The sequence below is a fragment of the Toxotes jaculatrix genome, chromosome 19 (genome assembly GCF_017976425.1).
Source record: "Toxotes jaculatrix isolate fToxJac2 chromosome 19, fToxJac2.pri, whole genome shotgun sequence".
Classification (NCBI taxonomy): Eukaryota; Metazoa; Chordata; class Actinopteri; family Toxotidae; genus Toxotes; species Toxotes jaculatrix.
The window spans coordinates 5,259,402-5,279,051 of NC_054412.1; the positions used below are offsets into that span (position 1 = coordinate 5,259,402).

The following is a 19,650-nucleotide window of genomic DNA, read 5'->3' on the forward strand; positions in this document are numbered from 1 at the left end:
GTTCTGTCTGATTCCATCTGTCTGGGCCTGGGCCCTCAGTTCCATAAAGAACTCAACTGGCCTGCGCAGCACCCAGACCTCAAACCCATCCAACATCTCTGGGATGAACTGGAACACCAACTGGGAGTCAGACCTTATCACCCAACACCAGTGGTCGACCTCACTGAAACTCTGAATTCCAGAAGAGTCCAGGTTGTTATAGCAGCAAGTATAGCAGGTCATGGTTTTGGAATGAGATGTTCAATCAGGGTAATGTGATGTATCCACATGCACTGTTTCTGGGATAGTTTATCAAGCAGACTTTGCTCTCCATGTGGATTTTGTCTTTGTGAATCTTCCACTTACAGTTTATTGGGCTGTTACAGACACCTGGGCCTCTTTTTAGCACGTAGTGCAGTGAGTGGAGTTTGACTAGTTCATCATGCCGTACAGTAAATCAATCTGTGAGGAGCAGGAAAAATCCAGCTTTTCAGTTATCCTTGTTTTAATTTGATCTACAGTGTAAAACATCTAGACACTCACTCTCATCCTGTCTTGCCTGGAACATAGAGGATGGGTGGTGAAGAAAGCTGCAGGTGTGTGTTGCACTGCTGAGGGTCCAGGGGGAACAACAACAGCGGAGACTTTAGAAGCAGAGAGAAGTCTCACTCTGTGTCTTCGTCTTGTCATCACAGCATGTGGTGAGAAGAAAGAAGCTGGTACAAGAAATGTTCAGCGTTACGTGTCCTCGGGTTAATTTAGAATAATAATCCTTAAAAATAAATGTCAGGTTGGCGACATGATGTTAAATATTTAGAAGAGCAACAGGCACAAAAGCTTCGGCTGATGCCTTCGTCAGTGTGCGTTTCCTTGTGACCTGCTCTGTTTGTTCGTCGTCTCTGACGGTGTTTGATTTGTTGTAATTATGTGCACCAGACACCTCTCACCTGTTTAAAAGGTTTGAATGTGAGCTAGAGATCACAGTACTTGATACAGTAATTGAAAGTGCAGAAACACATTGGAAAAGGAGTTTTTATCAGTAAAGCTAAAGAAAGAATTATCAAAAATTGATTTGATTGATTAGAGTTTAAAGCCAACATTGAAATGAGCAGAATTTACAGCCTGAATCGCTTCGTGGTCAGTAGTTTTTGAGGAACTGTAAGAAAGCAGGGACTCTTGGTAAAATCCCATGGTGTGACAAGAGTAAACACATCAAAGTCATTTTTATCGTCCGGTGCAGTCAGTGATGTTTTATACCAAAGGACATGAAGGAGACTATAAAGGTGAAAGATTTACTTTACGTTTATGAGGTGCTTTCCCTGGACCCTGTGTCCATTCGCTGCTGTTGAGGAGACAGTAAATCACATCCACAAACGCTGAGAATCTTTTGATTGTTTTTGTTGTAGAGTTGATACCTTGTCCTCATGGGAAATTTTTTATTTCTAAACTGCCTTTAAGTCTCTCAAGAAGCTGTTCCCACAGGCTCTTTGTGTGTCACACTGAGGCATTAACGTGGAGGGAATTAGCCATAAGTCATTATGGGCAGTCATTTAGCCTTTTTTACATTTTAAATTCTACAGACTGTTTGCAGGTGCTGTCTCTCTCTCGCTCTCTCTCTCTCTCTCTCTCTCTCTCTCTCTCTCTCTCTCTCTCTCTCTCTCAGTGAAAAAGTGGGTTGCCCCCATTTTTTTCTTGTTGCTCTAGTCACCATCCAATGCAACACTAAGCATTTAGATAGATAGATGAGGTATTACCTCAAACGTGTGTTGTATTTTTCTCCTACAGTGACCACACCTCTCACCAGAGCTTCTTTAAAGCAATTAGGGCGACTACAGAATCTGAACCAGCGAGTGTGAGACTCCCCTCTGAATCACTAAATCACTGTGAGATCTAGGAGGATCAGACGAGTGTATTCGGTCTGAACATTTCATTTATATGCAAAATCAAGAGTCAGAGCGGATGTTGGGGATATTGATCCCAGGCCAGCAGGGCTACATGTGTTTCCAGACATGGAGCAATGGGACTGTGCAACTTGAGCATTGCTGGGAAACAAATCGTGGATTTCTGTTCAGTGTGAGCCGCAGGTTTGAAGTACCTTTTAAACAGATGGCAAACCTATAATGAACACAGCAGGTTGAGAGCCACTGGTTCAGAAATACATTAAATTCTTGTCCCATTTGGATTTTCCAAACACGTGCAGCGTGTTCTTTGCTTCGCACGCAGCAGCTCTCTGAGACTCAAGCATGCACCCTGGGTTTGTATGCTCGCTTGCAAACTCAGATACACACAAACAGCTGGCTGATGAGAGTATTGATCTAAAGAGCTGGTTGACATGGAGCTAAATGCCTGTGCCAATAGCAAACACACACACACACACACACGCACTAATGCACACCCATGCTCTGCATCCACACAAAAACAAGTGACACTCTACTTACATTAGAAGTTAGTACTGAAAGCTGGAACACAGTGTGTGTGTGCAGCCATCCAAGGTTCAGCACTGATTCTGTCATGTGCATTGGCTGTAAACTTAAATAATAATAACACAGTGTCTTGTAGAATAATCGTGATAAGGTAAATGTGGGGAAACCCCCACACAATTTATCAACAAAACCTGGACACATATGTTAGGCTCTTTAAATCCTTTCAGTTTAAATGTGAATTTTGACATTAGATACATGATATTATATATATATATTGTTTTATTTTCTTCCTTTTGAGTTCCCTTTTTTGTTTCCTGATTGTTGTTTTTTGTTTTTTTTTTGTCAGTGTATCTTCAGTTTTTGTGATGTGTTGTACCTGTGGAGTTTCTTTGTATTTGAACTACAGTTGTGAACTACATTTCCCATGTGCCCTTGCATGACAAAGCACAGGTGTGCTCCATTAAAAGCTCTGGGATCCCTTTGTCAAACATTTGCCTGTTGAAGCTCCTGTAAGTCTTTACCTTGAACTGCTTGTGATGGACATAAGTGAACAGAGCCTTCTTTTCTCCACAGCTGACTCTTTTAGCCTCCTTTCAGCTTCGCATTTCGTTGTGAGTATGTTGATTTTGTCAAAAGGGTTCACTTTTATTTCAGCCAGCCTGGAAACAAGAGTAGGCTCCATTTCAGAGGGTAGGGAGCACAATGTTCCTGACACAAAGTTCTAATTAGAAATTTAACCAACTTGACTGGGTTTCAATTCAGTCTTTATCACAGTTCCACTATGAAAACCATAAATCTTCAAAGACTTTATTTCCTGAGATGTAGCTGATTTCCAGAACACACCAGGCAACCGGCAACCTCCTTTGTTCAAAAGGAGGTTGCCGGCAATGATAAATCGTTTAAAGTGCAATAAAATTGCTGATCTTGTGAAATCGATTACAGTGTGTAAGTAGATCTGCCGTGGATATTAGAAAAAATACAGTCAATTAATCTCAAATTTCCAGTGGCTTAAACTGAGAGTTTTCATTAAACTGCAAAAGCAAGAAGCCTTTGCAATTTGTAAACTATTACATTTCTGATACTGGATGAAATTGACAGTTTGCAGTCAAAGTTGGGAGCAACAGGAAAGAATTGGGTTTTTCCTCAGCTTTTTTTTTTCCATTTGAACTTTATTTTGCACATTCATGGTTTCATTATTCAGCCGGTAAGGAAACCAGCTTCCTGCAGATGAAAATGTTTTGATGAAAAAGTAAAAGGCAGCATCTTCTTCCATTTAGGGTGGGCTAAATGGAAAGAGACTGGGTCCCACTTATGCCTGGGATGTAATAGGTTGGGACAGTGATGTTGCGGCAATCTGACAGGGAGGACACAGAGATGTAGGAGGTAGAGTTCAGAGTCAGAGGGAGGAACAAGTTTGTTTGGACGGACACTTTTTCAGCTCACGGCCTTTTCTGTGCTTTTTCTTCTCTCCCTCCTCTCCCGTTGTCTCCCCTCTCCTCCTTTACTTTTCTTCTTCTCTCACCTTGTCTCAGCTAATCTGTCCTCAGACGTCAATATTTTGACAGCTGTCAGGCCATAAGAAAAGAGATGACGGATCTGAGTTACGGGATACAAAGTGTGTGTGTGTGTTTGTAGCCTTCCTTGTTTCATGAAGACTTGGTAGTTGGTAGAAGACACGTGGTAATATCAGTAAAATCATATTCAAATAATTAAAAATGTAGGAATGAATCTGTGAATCGCTTTGAAAATAAGGCTAAAAATCATCTGAAATATCTAAACTTTCATCTTTTGAATTGCATCTCATCTGTGAAAGATTTGGAAAACAATATCATATATTGTAAGAAGTGGAGTAAAGATGTATGTCGTTATTTTCTCTTTGCAAAACAAGTGTTTGCATAACATGACATCACTCTACAGCGGCAAATAAGCACATAAAGATCTTGCTTTGTTTTGTTTGACAGGTGATACTACATCCTATAAATTCTTCAGATGAGTGACTAAAAGAGAGATACTGCAGAAAGGAAAAAGACAAAAAAAAAAAGAGAGCGAAACTTAAACTTGATGTCCTCTGTTCTCCTGTAAGTTCCATCTCATCTGACAGTGGACCGGGAGGAATTGCAGAGAAGTGATAACAGAGAAAACTAGGAGAATTTATGATGCCTTTATTTCATCCATCCTGTGCCTGCTGACAGACGACAAGAAAAAAGACAGAGAGCTGGGAGACTGGAGCCCAGCGGTGACTTGTACTGTCTAATTCATCTCTCTCTCTCTCTCTCTCTCTCTCTCTCTCTCTCTCTCTCTCTTTCTTTCTCTCCCTACAGCAGCTTCTAGACGTTGAGGAGAGAGCGCAGGGGGACATAAAGGAGGACGAGAAAGAGTGACACTGATAAAGAAGAGAGGATAGCTCCATGCAGGAGGTGAAGAGTGAAAGAGAGACTGTAATGATGGCTGAGGCACCTCAGCACCAGCATGAGCAGCAGCAGCAGCAGCAGGCGGAGGAGGAGGAGGAGCAGAAGCAGGAACAGGTGCGGAAACAGGAACAGGAGCAGGAACAGGAACAAAAGCAAGAGCAGGAACATGAACAACATCAGGAGCAACATCAGGAGCCGGAGCAGGAGCAGAAGCAGGAGCAGGAGCAGGAGCAGGAGCAGGAGCAGAAGCAGAAGCAGAAGCAGGAGAAGGAGCAGAAGCAGGAGCAGAAGCAGGAGCAGGGGCAGAAGCAGGAACAGGAGCAGAAGCAGGAGCAGGAGCAGAAGCAGGAGAAACCGAGTCCTGTGGAGGCGACTGAGCCGAGTGAAGTTTCTGAAGAGCCAAAGGAGCGAGTCCAGACGACCCCGACCCGACCTCTGCTGTCCATGAGGTCCATGAGCAGCGTTGACCCAGACGACGACTCCCCCAACATGATTGTCTACAGAAAGGTAAGAACAAAGATAAACCCCAGTTTGTTTTTGTTGTTGTCTTATAGTCTTCTTGGTGATGAACTGGCAAGGTTTGTGGTGCTGCTGAGAATTCACAGCTTGCAACGGGGATATTCTTGGGGCTGAGTGATGATCTGAGTCCCATTACTGTTTTAGCTTTATTTTTAAAAACAGAAATATGCATTAGGAAAGAAACTTGTAAAACTATCACACTGAACCACGAGCTGGGCTTCAGAATTTGGGGGAACATAAATCTCACTACATAAATGCTTCAGGAAATATTCAGATCGTATTTTTAAATGGATAAAACTGCTATTTTTGTCCATCAGTCTAAACTTGGTAACCTATAATGATGAAGTGAAAACATTTTTGGACATCTTTTTTTCCTGTGACACTCCAGATTGTGGTTAGATGCATCATTTTTGCTTTAATTATCCTTGATAAGTGTCTAGACCAGGGGTGTCAAACCTGTCCACAAAGGGCCGGTGTGGCTGCAGGTTTTTGTTCCAACCAATGAAGAGCACACAGTTTGACCAATCAACTGTCTGAAGACTGAGATCAGTTGATTAAATGAGTCAAGTCTGGTGTGCTGCTGCTTGGTTGGAACAAAAACCTGCAGCCACACCGGCCCTTTGTGGACAGGTTTGACACCCCTGGTCTAGACCCAGACTGGAGTCCACCTGTGGCAAACTGAATTGACTGAACATGGTTTGGAAAGGCACACACGTGTATATAAGGTCACACAATTCACACTGCATGTGAGGACAAAATAAAGTTGTGGTGAAGCAGGGAACGTGGGTATCCCTGCCTCTGAAGCTATTGTTTTGTGGCTGACCCTGACCTTTGACCTCATTGTGTAAGGGGAAAGGGAATAAACTCTTTCTCCAGCAGGAATCAATACAGCCTCTGAATATATATCATCTAAAACTGAATGAAAGACAAGGCCACAAAAAGAATCTATTCCAAAGGCAATCTTCCTTTCTTTAAAATGATCCGGGGCCTGAGAAATGAATGCAGGGACGTGTGAATATAGACATCATCCCCCTGCAGTGTTTTATCATGATAAATGAACTGTGAGGCAGAGACGGGGTTTGTGTGGTGCCCTGATGCTGTGTGAGTCTGGAAGCAGCAGGGAGGAGAGTGGTGATATTCCTGTTCCCAGTATGTGGGGCCACCAGGCCAAGAACATGTGACACTTTGTGTCAGTATCTTACCAGCAGGCTGCGAGTCCACTCATTTACTTATTTATCATAATGATAAAAATTTTTCAGTGAAGAAGAGCCGTGAAAAAGGCTAACTCAGCTTCTGAAAGTTAAAGAAATATTTGGGAGAATTTAAAATTTTATTTTTCCTATGTCAGAGGAAAACTGCAGGAACAATCTGGCTGAAATAACTCTTTTGTTTTGTTTTGTTTTGTTTTGTTTTGTTTTGTTTTGTTTGAAGGGAAATGTCCATACGCTCTGTAACTGGAGCTGAGAACTGCAGTTCACACAGACTGGGAACAGTACGTCTACCCACAGTGGACATGATTGAGTAATTTGCATTTTGTAATAAGTTGTCAGAGTTAAAGGGAAAATTTATGAGGCCGCTGGCGAGGAAATGCAACTCAGTGGCAGCAACAACAACAAGGCTAGTCAGCACAATGCAGACAGAGCAGCCTCAGGTAGAGCCTCCTGCTGGGATTTGTTCCTCTAGCTAAAACTAAACCGCTGTGTTTCCGAGTTTCTCCTCAAACTATTAGTTTTTGTTGGACTCTGTGACTTTGTTTGTTGTTGGGAGCGTAAAAACTTTTATCTGGGTCTGGAAGAAACTGAATCCTAATCACTGCGCTGGTGTTTTGATGTGAGTCGTTTTGCCGTTCATCCGAAAGGATCCACTAGTTCAAACTGTACGTGTGCACAAAGACTGTAACTTTAAGAAGTGGAGATTCTCTGCTAAGACGAGTAACTTTAGTTTATGGTTTTTGGTCTGAATCTGATGAACTTATAGTATTGATTTCCGAGTTACAACTTGGAGCGTCAGACATACACATCCACTGACCTTTGTTCTCGATGTTTTGTTTTCTCTGGAAAGAATGAGAATTTTTATAGTGTTGTCAAAGAATTAAAAAGAAATGGATCCACCTAAAGAAAGTTTTAACCTTCAATGGACAATATCCATTATCTTACTGCACTGGCATTTCCTCGATAAAAAAATAAATAATAGAGTTTTAAGAGCATTAAGGGGAAATTTAAATATATTGATGGCACAAAATGCTACTGGTGAGCTCACTGCAGTCTAAGTCAATATCTGTAGTAAATCAGGCTTTGAAAATCTGTGTCTGTTGAAAGAGGCTGGAGGTACAACAGGAATTGCAAGACGCGAACGGCCACTGTCGGCTTTGATAAATGAGTTCCAGATGCAGGTTGGAGAAGAGGGTTTAGAGAGAGAAAATTAAGACACGACAGAGGGAGAAGACAGAGGAAGAGAAGGAAAAAACTAGAACAAATGGGGAGACACTGTGAGAAAGTGCAGGAGGGAGAGGTACAAAAACAGCAATGGTGTGATTTCAGGGAGACAGATGAAGAGTACGAAAGAGATGTGAAGAAAGATGAAGATAGAAAGTATGAGTCCTCAGAGTTAGTGTGACTGAGCAGCGTTTAAAACTCTAAATGTGTCTCACATTTTGTTTTTACATGAATGTAGCTGGAGACTCTATTGCAGCTATCATGTTACACATCTGGAACTGATATATAATCATAGCTGTTCATGTTTTAATTGCTACCTGCCAACTCTAATGAAATATCTATTTAAGTTTATATGATATCAATTACAGCGATCACATAACAGATTTATACAAAACATTGTAAACCAAATCCCACTGTGATCCAGTGGTTAATAACAGAGACGTATTGTAGTGGTAATTCATGCAAACCACACACACACACACACATCACCTGGCGACCTTTACAGTGGCGTGTGTGCTGTGATGGCCGGCAAATTGTTCCAATGCAATCAAGCTGTAGCTGCCCACTGGGAGCTGTCTGGAGATGACATGCACATCCAGCAGAATAACAATAACAACATGGGCGAATGAGTCTGAACAACAGAAAACAGAACATAAACAAATGGGACGAGCACCAGATGGATTTCACCACAATCACACTTGCAAATTGTAGCAGAGAAAATGTGAGTTTGCTGCTTTTCTGTCCGTGTGAACGAACAGGTTTACTACCGGCCAAGGTGACACTGCTGTTTACTGTGATCTATTGTCTGACATATTTTAAATTGCAGATGAAAATGGAGCAATTTGCCTACTTTTGTGCGCCAGTTAATGATTACGCACCCACAACTAAGCCTTTAAACACAGGCCATATTGATTCCAAAACTCAGTTTGGTGTTACTTATTCTAAAAATGGATTTCCAATGAAATTATACCATTATTTCAATGCCCATTCAGCTTTCCGCTTTAAAACAACACTTGGGTCGTTAGCTGTGCCACTGATTCGTACCATTTGCAGTTACACGAAAGGTTGCTTTGTTATGAAATATGTATGCCCTGGACTGCGTTCCCATTAGTCTTTCTGGATGAGTCATCAATCATCCACAAGCACGAGGGGTGGGGGGCGGGGGATGCAAATCGTGGTCCTGATTTGCCGTTTACAAAGCTTTGGGGCGCCAAGTATCAAGCTCCACAGGAAAGAAATGGGGTTTTGAGATGGTTGAGAATAAATGCTAGTTTTACGCCCCAACTTTTAGCCGATGGAGAGTCGGTTTTTAGTGGCTGGAGGTTTAAATGAATGCAGATCATGAGAGCTGATACTGGGTCAGCGCTTGAAGAGTAATTAGGATGAGAAGTGATGCCTCTCGCCTACTGGGAGCCATTCATCTGCTAAAAAGATGGTGCACGGCTTTATGTCTCTTTCCCCTCTCTTCCTCCTCTCTCTCTTTTTCCTCTTTCTTATTCATTTTAGAGGCTGTGTATTTATTTCTGTTCTGTTTTGTGCTATTCTGTTCTGTCCTATTCTATTTCTGTCCTCTTGTAATGTAATTCTTTTCTGTCTTATTTTATTGTATTGTAATTTATTCTGTTCTATTTTATAATATTCTATTCTGTCTTATGGTGTTTTATTCTACTATAATGTATTCTGTTTTATGCTATTCTGTGTTATACTAATGTACCTTACTCGATTCAGCTCTTGTCTATTATTATAGACAAGAGTTGTCTATAAGGCTGCCTTATTCTATTCTGCCTTATTCTGTTCCCATATTCTGTTCTACTCTCTTATTCTATTCTACTCTGTTACGCTATTCAATTCTATTCTGAGAGCGGAAGGACAAACTTTATAGTACATCCACGCAGTCTAAACATACAGTGCATGTTTGTGTGTATCAGACTGAATATTATTAATTTTTTCATTGTCAGCGTACAACACACACACACACACACACACATGCACACGCACACGCACACAGAGTTTCTGAGCAGATGCTGGCTGACAGATTTGAATTCAGGTGAGTCAACACCCTCCACTCTTGTCAACAGCACTGAATCTTCTCACCTTAGCATCACCTTCCGTCTGTGTGTGTGTGTGTGTGTGTTGTGTGTTGTGTGTTGTGTGTGTGTGTGTGTGTGTGTGTGAGAGAGAGAAAGGGTACGTGTGGTAAAGACAGAGCAGAAAAAACGGGATGCAGAGCATTTGTGTGTGTGCTGCCGTTCGAGTGTGTGTTTGCGTGTGTGTGTTTGTACAGCCGTGTGTGTATTCCAGCATATTGAACCTTTTTCATTATTCTCTGGTCTCCAGTCTGACAATAGCAGCTGTTGAACTGCAGACCTGTTTACTTAACAAGCTGTTTATACAGATACCCGTACCCATATTCCTCTGAGCTGCTGGAACGTGCCCTGAAAGAGAGCTAGGAGGTTGAAAACCCACTGTCAGGCGGTTGTTGGATGCCGCCCTTGCAGCAGCAGGGGTGCTCTGCTGCAAAAACCTTAGAGGGCCTGCTCGGTAGAATTCGACTTTGTTGCTCTTTTTTTATGTCTTTAGGTGGTGCAGTGGGCAATATTTGGACATCAGATGCCTTGAAAGGCAGGATTTATCTGAGATTAAAGCAGCTCAACATGCCCTAATACCTGAACAACAAAATAGGCCATTTGTCTGCCTCCTCACAAACAATCCACATGAGCTTTTCAAAAATTATTCCTTTGAGAATCCAATGACCTGTCCTCTTTGTGTTAAACTTTCAGCATGTGTTAAATACGCACTGTGTTGTGCGTAGGTGTGGAAGATTAGAAGCTGTTGAAACATTTTTGAATAATGGCTAATTAGAGCCTATTTCATGGCACAACCACTGAAACATCTGGAACGTAGAAGGAGGAGGAATGAGATGGAAATTGTCCTGCCATGTCCAACCATCAAGTTTGATGAGGTCTGCGCCTTTGTGCCCGTTGGCTGCTTTCAGTTCTTGGCATGTTGTCGTTTCTATGCGGAACAAAGCCAGAGGCCAAAACATCTTCAGTGATTTTATCGATGTGGTCACTGGTTTGGCACAGACCCCACCTGCCTCCTCCATGGCCCTGCCTCTGAGGGATCAGCTCTGGGCGAAAGTGTCCTCCTTTACATATATCACAATCTAGTACTGTAGCCGGATTGCCATGTAATTTGCTTGTGTACGTTTATGCTCCCAGTAGGTTGATCCTTAACTTCAATGGCTCTATGGCATTTGCTCTAGTGCTACTCTAATTTTTACCCCCACAGTTTGTAAAGCTTTGAGAGGAGACAAATCAGTGCTGTGTTTTACTAAGTGAGCTGCTACGAGCTGCCTCTAAGGCTACAGAAGAGGGTTGGTTTTTGGCTTACTAAAAAGACAAAGGGACACAACCTACAAAAATAGACAAATCTGTGTTTATTATTTGGGTCTATGATTCTGAAAACCACAAAAATGTCATAAATTACTGCGAGTTAATGTAGTGTTCTCTCCCCACATAGGACACCAGATCTCTAAATGGAGAAAATATTGATCCCATGTCAATCATTTATCCATTACCTCCACAACTAATGGCCTACATGCACTCTGTTTACTAAAAGTAATGGATTAGATCAATAAATCGGAAAAAAAAAATCAATTGATATTAGTCTAATTTGTTTTAAACTAATTTATAAATAAGGTTTAGGGATTAAATAATATTAAAAGTTATGTTCTTCTGTGTATTTTACACAGACTTTTCTGGTTCTTCAGCACATTTTTTTTTAAATCTATAAAACTATATATAGCTGGTGTGTATTTACTTTTAATGTCAATGCTGCAACAGGCCTTCAGCTGTTAGCATACAGACTCAAACCGCAAAGCCTGTGAATGTTTTTTTCCCCCCACACCAGTCTTTGAAGCAGCAGAGCATAAGTAAGAATTTTTGTTGTTGTTTTGTTGGATGCTTGATTCACACCAGCTGAGGCAGTGTGCTTGCCTGTGCTGTTTTGTTGTTTTCATTTGCCAAGTGCCCTCACCAAATGTCCAGAACACTTCAAAGTGGTCTTGAGAAAAAAAGATAGAGATCTTTGTGTATTAATACGCAATTTTTCAGGCGCTTGCTGTTTTTCATGTGAGCGGCCACCCCCTCCTTTTGAGTCTCCAGGGTGACTTTGAGACTAAGAAGACCTTCAATCTGAGGGTTCTCCTTTTAAAGCGAATGAGTCTTCGGATGTGTTTTAAATAAAATGCCAGAAAATCAGAACAACTTTTATAGATTAAATGATTAATTGTGGCTCCAGACCCCTACTGAGCACCATCACAGTATAACTGTAGAGAGGGCATTTGTTAAAGTGGTCTATGCAGCAATAAAACCAATTCAGTGCCATTTAATGTTACTATTTAGAGCTGATTTAATAACTGTATTGTTTGTTGTTAACATGATATGCAGGCTGCACAAGGTGATGACTGATTTTATGCCTTTGAGCTTTTGAGCCCCGGTACAAACCATAAAATTCCAGTCATGCCTAGTCACTGCCACCCGGCGCATATTTATTAGGCAATTTCACATGGCAAAGATATTCATTGGTGAGCAAGAGCATGAATCACAGCTCGCACCTGGCTTTCTGCTGAACTCTGATGGCATCGGTATCCGAGCAGATACTGTGGTTCACGATTGGGACTTTGATCACGTAGGAACGTCTTCGTTAATTTTTAGCGAGAAAGACAACACAGTAGCTTCCTTTCTTGCCTGCTCCAAAAAAGGGAGTGTTTTTCCATTTAACTTGGTAAAAAAAAATTTGTCCGCTGTAGTTAAAATCAGCTAAACTCTAACCGTGTAACCACTTTAAAGCACAGCGTCTCTGTCTTTATGTGCATTTGTGTCCTATTACTGATACTGTTAAAGGAGGGAGTACTGTGTGCATGTATAGACCTTTAATGTACTTAGATGTGTCTGTGCTTTTGCATGAGTGCATGAGATATTTTCGTTTGCGTTCAAATATGCTTGCATGTCGGCTTGTGTGTGTGTGTGTGTGTGTGTGCGTGCTGCTTGTCACTTTGTGAATGACTAAGCACATCTAATCACAGTGCGGCCGCCTGCAGATATCTGAGGAGAGCTCATCACAACAGAGCAGGTAGAGAGCAGCAGGCTAATCAAATCAAGGTGATGGGGAGAGACTAATTGGGGGAGTTTAAATTGCAAATTTTAAGATGACAGGATGATCGCTCTTATCGCATGTGTCATTTTTCTTTCTTTTTTTTTCCACCATTTTTCTTTTAATCCCTGCTCTAGTTTGGCAGTGTGTTCTTGAAATATGAAGCTGTACTTGTTAGCATTGGTAACTACTTTAGCTACTGACAGAATTCAAGTAAATTGCAGGTAAATTTAACAGAAAATATTCTATCTCGACTGTTCTTGAAAAATCAGACCTACATTAATTTTTAAATTTGTCTTGTCCTCTGCTCCAACATCTGTTATTTTGACTCATACTGGAAAATCAAACCTGGAAGCAGTGAGTAAACATGGATGTTGTCAAAACGGGTTATTGTGGTTCTCCGTGTAATCTTGAAAAGACAATCTTTGCGCTCATGCAAGGCATTTGGATCTCGTTTGACAAAATGACATTAGATTGCATTTTTGTCTAATGAGCGCCTGCTGTTTAATTCCTGGTAGATCATTAGAGGTAATAGATCAGCTCAGGACAGAGGTCTGGCCAGTATTTACTGCAGAATCTGGTGCTGGCAGTGAAAAAACGACAGCAGTCCTTCCCTAGGAGGGAGTATTCCCTGGGCCTGCAGAAATAATGACATCCTGAGTCCCCACTGAGTTCCTGTATCACTTAGTTCTAATCCAATCTAATCCTCCTCAGTGTACACTTACAGCTGCACTGATTCAATGTGGTATTTCTGATTTTGAATGAGTAACTGGCACAAAGAATGAATCTTTGGATCTTTGGCATGTTTTACCAGATCTAATGCACAAACCTGGAGGTTTTATCCACAGTAAAGTCAGGCTTAAAGTGATGGGAGACAATCTGTGTTTGCTTGTCAGCAATTAAAGAGTTTGATTGCAGGAAAAAGTTGGATTATATTTCATTTCTACTCACTGGTTTGAGCTCGAAGAACAAGCTGCCGAGAGCTCCTGTGTGTCAGTTTACATCCATATATGAACGCGCCAGAGAGGAAACACAAACAACTTTACAACCAGATGCACCTGAATGAGTCTGATCTGAACTAGTTTCCCAGTTCCTTGTAAGCCCATTCACTTGTTTACTCCTACCTGACAGCGGAGAGCCAGTCGGTTTTGTGGGTCTATTGAGGCATCAGTGTATTTGTCATGCTCCGGTTGTGTCGGACAGCAGGTGTCAGAAGGAACCCGCTCGGCCTTGCTTCTCTGTCAACACTCTGTTCATGTGAATGTAAAGTGACTGCAGCCAATCTGTAGGTACGTTGGGGAGTTTGCAGGCGTGTGTGAAGATATACATTTGGCAGCACACGAGTGAATTCCCTTGGCTGTTTGTAGATTGACAGTGACACTATACACAACAAGTTGAATAATATTTATTTCTGGGCACTGACTCACCTGAAAATCAGTGGTGGAAAGTATCTGAGTAAATTTACTACAGTTAACAAGGTTTTTGTTCTTACTTCAGAATTTGCATTTGCAGGTTTCAGTTGAAGAGTTTACATTAAAAAACACTGGATAAGCTCATAATGTAATTCATTGTTAAAGATAAGACCAGTGGGTCTGACATTTCACATGACAGCCAGTTCTCTATATCTAAGTATCAACAGTCTTTTAATGCCATTTATAATATTACATCATTCACAAGGGCCATTTTTTTTCTGCAGAATGAACGAGTGGTTTATAAAGCCACAGAAAAAAAAAATGCATTTAAACAGCTTGAAAACACTAATGAAGCGATATCAAAGAATATTATTATTCCTGCTTCACAGAAAAATGTCATCACAACTTTTATTTTGATATTCTGTTTACACAGGTTTTGATTTATTGTTATCCCAAAGGAAATTTGGTTTACAGCCAGGGATTAATCACAAAGATCACAGCAATGCATCAATGACAACAGACAAGAACCTGTGGTTAAAAGCCTAAAAACTATGTACATACACATAAAAATAAACACATTTTTAATTTAATATTTATTTGATTCTATTTAATACAACTGTTGGCTGCAATACCATGCAAGTGTAGTGTGTGTGTGTGTGTGTGTGTGTGTGTGATTGTGTTCACTGTATGTGAGAGATATTTATGATGCAGATGGTGACTCACAGCACATAATGAGTACAGGCAACAAAACTCGATAAGCGAGCAGTTTGTTGTTTATCTGGGTTTTGTAGCTCCATAATTCTTTGTTGTTCACACAGTGGTCTTGTCCCGAGAGTAAATTGTTTAATCCCTAATTAATCTCACAGATATTCATGGTGTAATAGGGATTAACATATTGTTTTGTTAGGAAAACAATGACGGAGGCGTTTTCTGGGCTGTAATGAGACGTAGCACAACCTCCTCTCGCTTGTCAAATTTTGGCAGAAATTACAAAGGACTGCACATCAAAGGACTACAACTACACAAAGAACATTTGAGCTCCAACATGTACACACATATTCACACGCACACATACGCTCCCTACATTCAGAGACAATTATGAAGAGAAAGGCGGTGTGAGGAAGAGAAACAGCAGAGTTCTCTAAAGTGGAAGTGAATATATTCAGAAAGGTGTTAATATTTGGATAGACGGTCGAGCTCAACTGTGAATAAATACACCTGTAGCCATTATTGTGCTAATGCACTGTAGAGTTTCCTCAGCCCACCTGTTTCGTTCATTCGTCGCAGCCAACCGAGCAGACAGAGCCAAAATAATGAGGCAGCACAGTCCATTCAAAGCAGTCTCTCTTATCGTCCTCCAGCTGGGACGGGATGGTCCTGACTACACGGGTATGAATGATAAAGGTGCTACATGCAGGACCCAAACATCAGTAACTCATCTCCACATTCATTTTAAGGCATTATTGTGAATAATCTGAGAAAACAAAACTAAAGCTGAAAAGATAAACCTCAAGTAGAGAGACTTTTATTTCATTTTTCAAGTAAAGATTCAGTGTTAAATCTCCTGGATTAATTTATAGCATATAGACAAATAGAACAGCAAACACTGGGTTGCACTGTTAGGAGAAGTTGAGGCAGATATTGTGTGGGTTCAGGTCACTGTTGTGTGTTGGGTGAGGTGGATGAGATATAATGGGGCTTCGCTCGAGTGTCGGAGGGAGCTCGGGGATGTCAGGAACCAAGGTAGCAGAGGTCGCAGCGCCAAGTGGCAGGTTATGATTAATGAATGTGAACTTTTGTCAGGCACGCTCCCCGTGTAGCCCCGGGTCCATTAGAGAACTTGGATGGACACACACACACACACACATAAGAAAGGGAAAAGACAACCCACACTTAACTGATGGATGATGTGGAAGTAGGGCCACACATCGTTTTTCCATTAGAGTCTCTTCTCATTCTGCTCTGTCTCTTATTCTGCCTTCTCCAATCAATCTTTAGCTGCACGCTTTTCTTCTCCTCTGTTATAACCAAGATGAGTTCTTGTTTGCTTTCCATCTTCTGTGCTCTATCCAGCTTTGTTTCTACCTTTTTGTTTTCTGAGCGATTGTACAGCCGCAGACTCTTCTGATTCTTCATCTGAGTCTTCTTATTGTCTTATTGCATGAATCGAAGCTTAAGGTGACGTGAGTAACAATCACCTGAGAACAATATTGATCTAAGAAGAGCAGAACAGATTCCTGCGGTGTTAGTCTCTGTTTAGTGTTGTCGGCCAGTTGGCCACCATCACAGGGGCCACATGCAGCATTTTTCTTACATGCATAAATCATTAAGGCATGAATCTTTCAGTCCTGTTATCATCATAAAACACAAAAAACGTGGGCCCTGTATGTACATTAGTTTTTACAATATGAACCACCAAGGTGGATTTTGCAGGGAATGCGCTGCATGTGCTTACAGCACAAAAGAAAATGTATTCATTGTGAGCCTCTCGTGGGACGGCTGTGATGAACAGGGTAAACAGTGCAAGACGCTACTTTCAGTTTGTGACAGGAAACAAAAGGCTGCTTGGGAAATGTGTAATTTCTTGTTTAGAAACCACTGATCTGCTTTGCCAAATAGTCTATATTTTCTGAAATGTTATTGGTGCCTGGATTTCAATACAGTTTTCAATATGATGCGATGTGATATGACACTATTGTCCACTATAGTGGCAATTTGTCTTTTTCACTCAGAAATGCCGAATAATATTTATTAATCAATTATTGAATATAAAGCTGTCAAATAAAAATAGTGGAGTAGAAGTATAAAATACCATTAAGTGGAGTTACTCAAGTACCTCAGAACTGTCCTTGAGAACAGTACTTGTGTAAATGTATGCAGTTACTTTCCACCCCTGTTTTTTTTTTTTGTCTCCCCACTTCACCTGAACCACAACAAGGAAAAAAGTATTTGACTTGGTTGTGTTATAATGAGAATTTTTTTGTGGTTGTGTGAGATTAATACAAATGAATTAAACTACAACACAGCAATGTTAACCATAGTTTAGTTGCCAGGAGCAGATATTGTGGGGAAAACAAATTAAACACAGGGAGCATTTTGCAGATATGTTCAGTTCCTACAAATTAGTTGTATATTAAAACTGGTTACAAATTAGTTGTGCATAAATATAATTTCTAGCAGACAGAGTCGCTCTGGCCCGATTTCCTCCTTTGTTTTCAACTCATGTTTGTCTTTCGCTTCCCAGCCTGTTTTACTTTTACTGCACTGTCCTCTCTCTCTCTTTCTCCTTCTTTTCACGTCTCTATCTGTCCCTTATCGCACAATTTTGTCTCTGTGTTAGCAGAGAATAATACTTCAGTAAAGAGAGAAGTAGGCCAGACTGTGTCTCAGCTCCACTGGGAACAGAGCCAAAGGAAACTCAGCGGCTCAGTGCATGTGGCGTTATTGGGGTTAAAAAAAAACAAAAAAACTCTATAACCTCATCTCAAGTTTGACCAATCTAGATAAAGATCTCTGAAACCCATGGGCACCAGGACCATTTGTGAATGAGTTATGGCCTGAATAGTGAATGAAAGTTTAGAGGGGACAGATCTGTGAATGAACTTATTTCCTCCTGATTTAATTCTGCTATTAACACTCACATCTAATGGTAGTGGCACGATTCTGCTCTTACAGATGCTCCCTGCTGTGGCAAAATATTCTCTTAAAATAACAAGCGAGGGAGCGTTGTGAGTAATCCTCCCAATAGGAATCAGTTTTTTCACTTAATCTCAAATGCATGTAGAGAAAACAGAAACAGAATCTGTCTTTGTCACTTATACCACAGTGTTTAAAGCTATGCATAGTAAGCTTTGATTGGCCTAACCTGACCTAAACACACTTGAGCCGCTGAGGTCACCATAGCGTCTTGACTAAAAATCACTTAAGGAGAAGGAGATTTTTAGGATATAAGCCCAAAGAGAAGCTGCATGGTTTGTGTGATTAATTCAGAGAGGTTTTAGACATCTGAAGATGTTAAACTCATTTGTATTTAATAATAAATAAGGCAAATATTAGAGAAAAATCAGATGTGTTTTCCTTTTTCTGCCCTGTTAAATCAAACCTTCAGATTTATCTTGTGAGCCATTGGGAGGTCCGGTCTGTTAGGTAGGCAATCATTGACTTTTTTTGTTAGACTGTTTGTTAGTAAAAGGCAGCGCGACCAGCTTTCACTGATCACAAGGAATTAATCTGTCTACGAGGCAGGTGAAGCAGGTTTAATGGAAGGTTTTACAGACCGTTGTGTAAACTGATCCCATACCGTGCTGAACGTGGTTAAATGGTCACGTGACTTGGATATGAAATATATAGAATGTGATCTAAGAAGAACGTGAATGATGCCTGAACTGTGTATGGCTGTTATCAGAGAGTTGATGAAGGCCAGTTTTGGCTTGACGGGGGTAACTGTAATCTATGTTGTACCTTCCAAAATACATTGTATGTGATCTCATGTGCGATTTTTCAGTTTAAGCTTTTATACATTCTGAGCTGTGTCTATTTGTTTCTCCACCTAACAGACACACACATACACACACACACTGTACCAGCTGCCTCACTCCTCTCTCCACACACTCTGTTGGTAGATAAACACATTGGCAGAGACTGACGCCAAGCCCCTCTCGCTCTGCGACAGAAGGTTATAATATGTTTAATGGCTTTCATTTTACTTTGTTCCCCTCAGCCGAATTCTAATGCTGACCTTCTAGCAGGAGCTCAAGTTGCAGTGAAATTGTGTGCCGTACCTGAGGTTTTATGACTGACACAGAGGAACAGCAGCTTTTAGGCATGCGTATGAAAGAGAAAGACACACAAAGGAAGATCACTTTTTGCATGTGAATGTTAATTTAATAGGGATTTTCCAATCCTCTTCCTCCTCCTCCAGCCTACATTTCACACCTGACAAAGTGCACATTCAAAAAAACACATTAAAATCTAATTTATTTCCTTGACTGAGACACTTAATTAGATATGCTGTCCACCGGCTCCACATCCATGATTATCTTAACAGTCCATTTGTGATAACAATGTTCCAATCTGAGCTGTCCCGTGTGCTTCCATGGTTAAGTGTAATTCTGTTATTCTATTAGTGCAGTGATGTGGCAGCAAATTATATATGACCATGATTGGCTGATTACCATTAGGTGAGGATTTTATTGTAACCCAACCCATATTAGCATATTAGCGCTCATTGTATACGACAGCAGGATTTTTCTTATCAAACCCTGTACCATGTGTTCTCAGATTTCTTGATATTACGTAAAAGAAGTCTATTCCA

General features: G+C 40.9%; 1 protein-coding gene across 1 annotated transcript in view; it reads left to right on the plus strand.

Moving 5' to 3' along the window:
* LOC121199506 (regulator of G-protein signaling 6-like) overlaps positions 1 to 19,650 on the plus strand; it is a 106,995-nt gene that overhangs the window by 870 nt on the left and 86,475 nt on the right. The window contains exons 2-3 of the mRNA XM_041064252.1: positions 4,724 to 4,927; positions 5,150 to 5,320. Of these exons, the coding sequence (XP_040920186.1) occupies positions 4,811 to 4,927; positions 5,150 to 5,320 (288 nt within the window). The 5' untranslated portion in view covers positions 4,724 to 4,810. The remainder of the gene's footprint in view (positions 1 to 4,723; positions 4,928 to 5,149; positions 5,321 to 19,650) is intronic.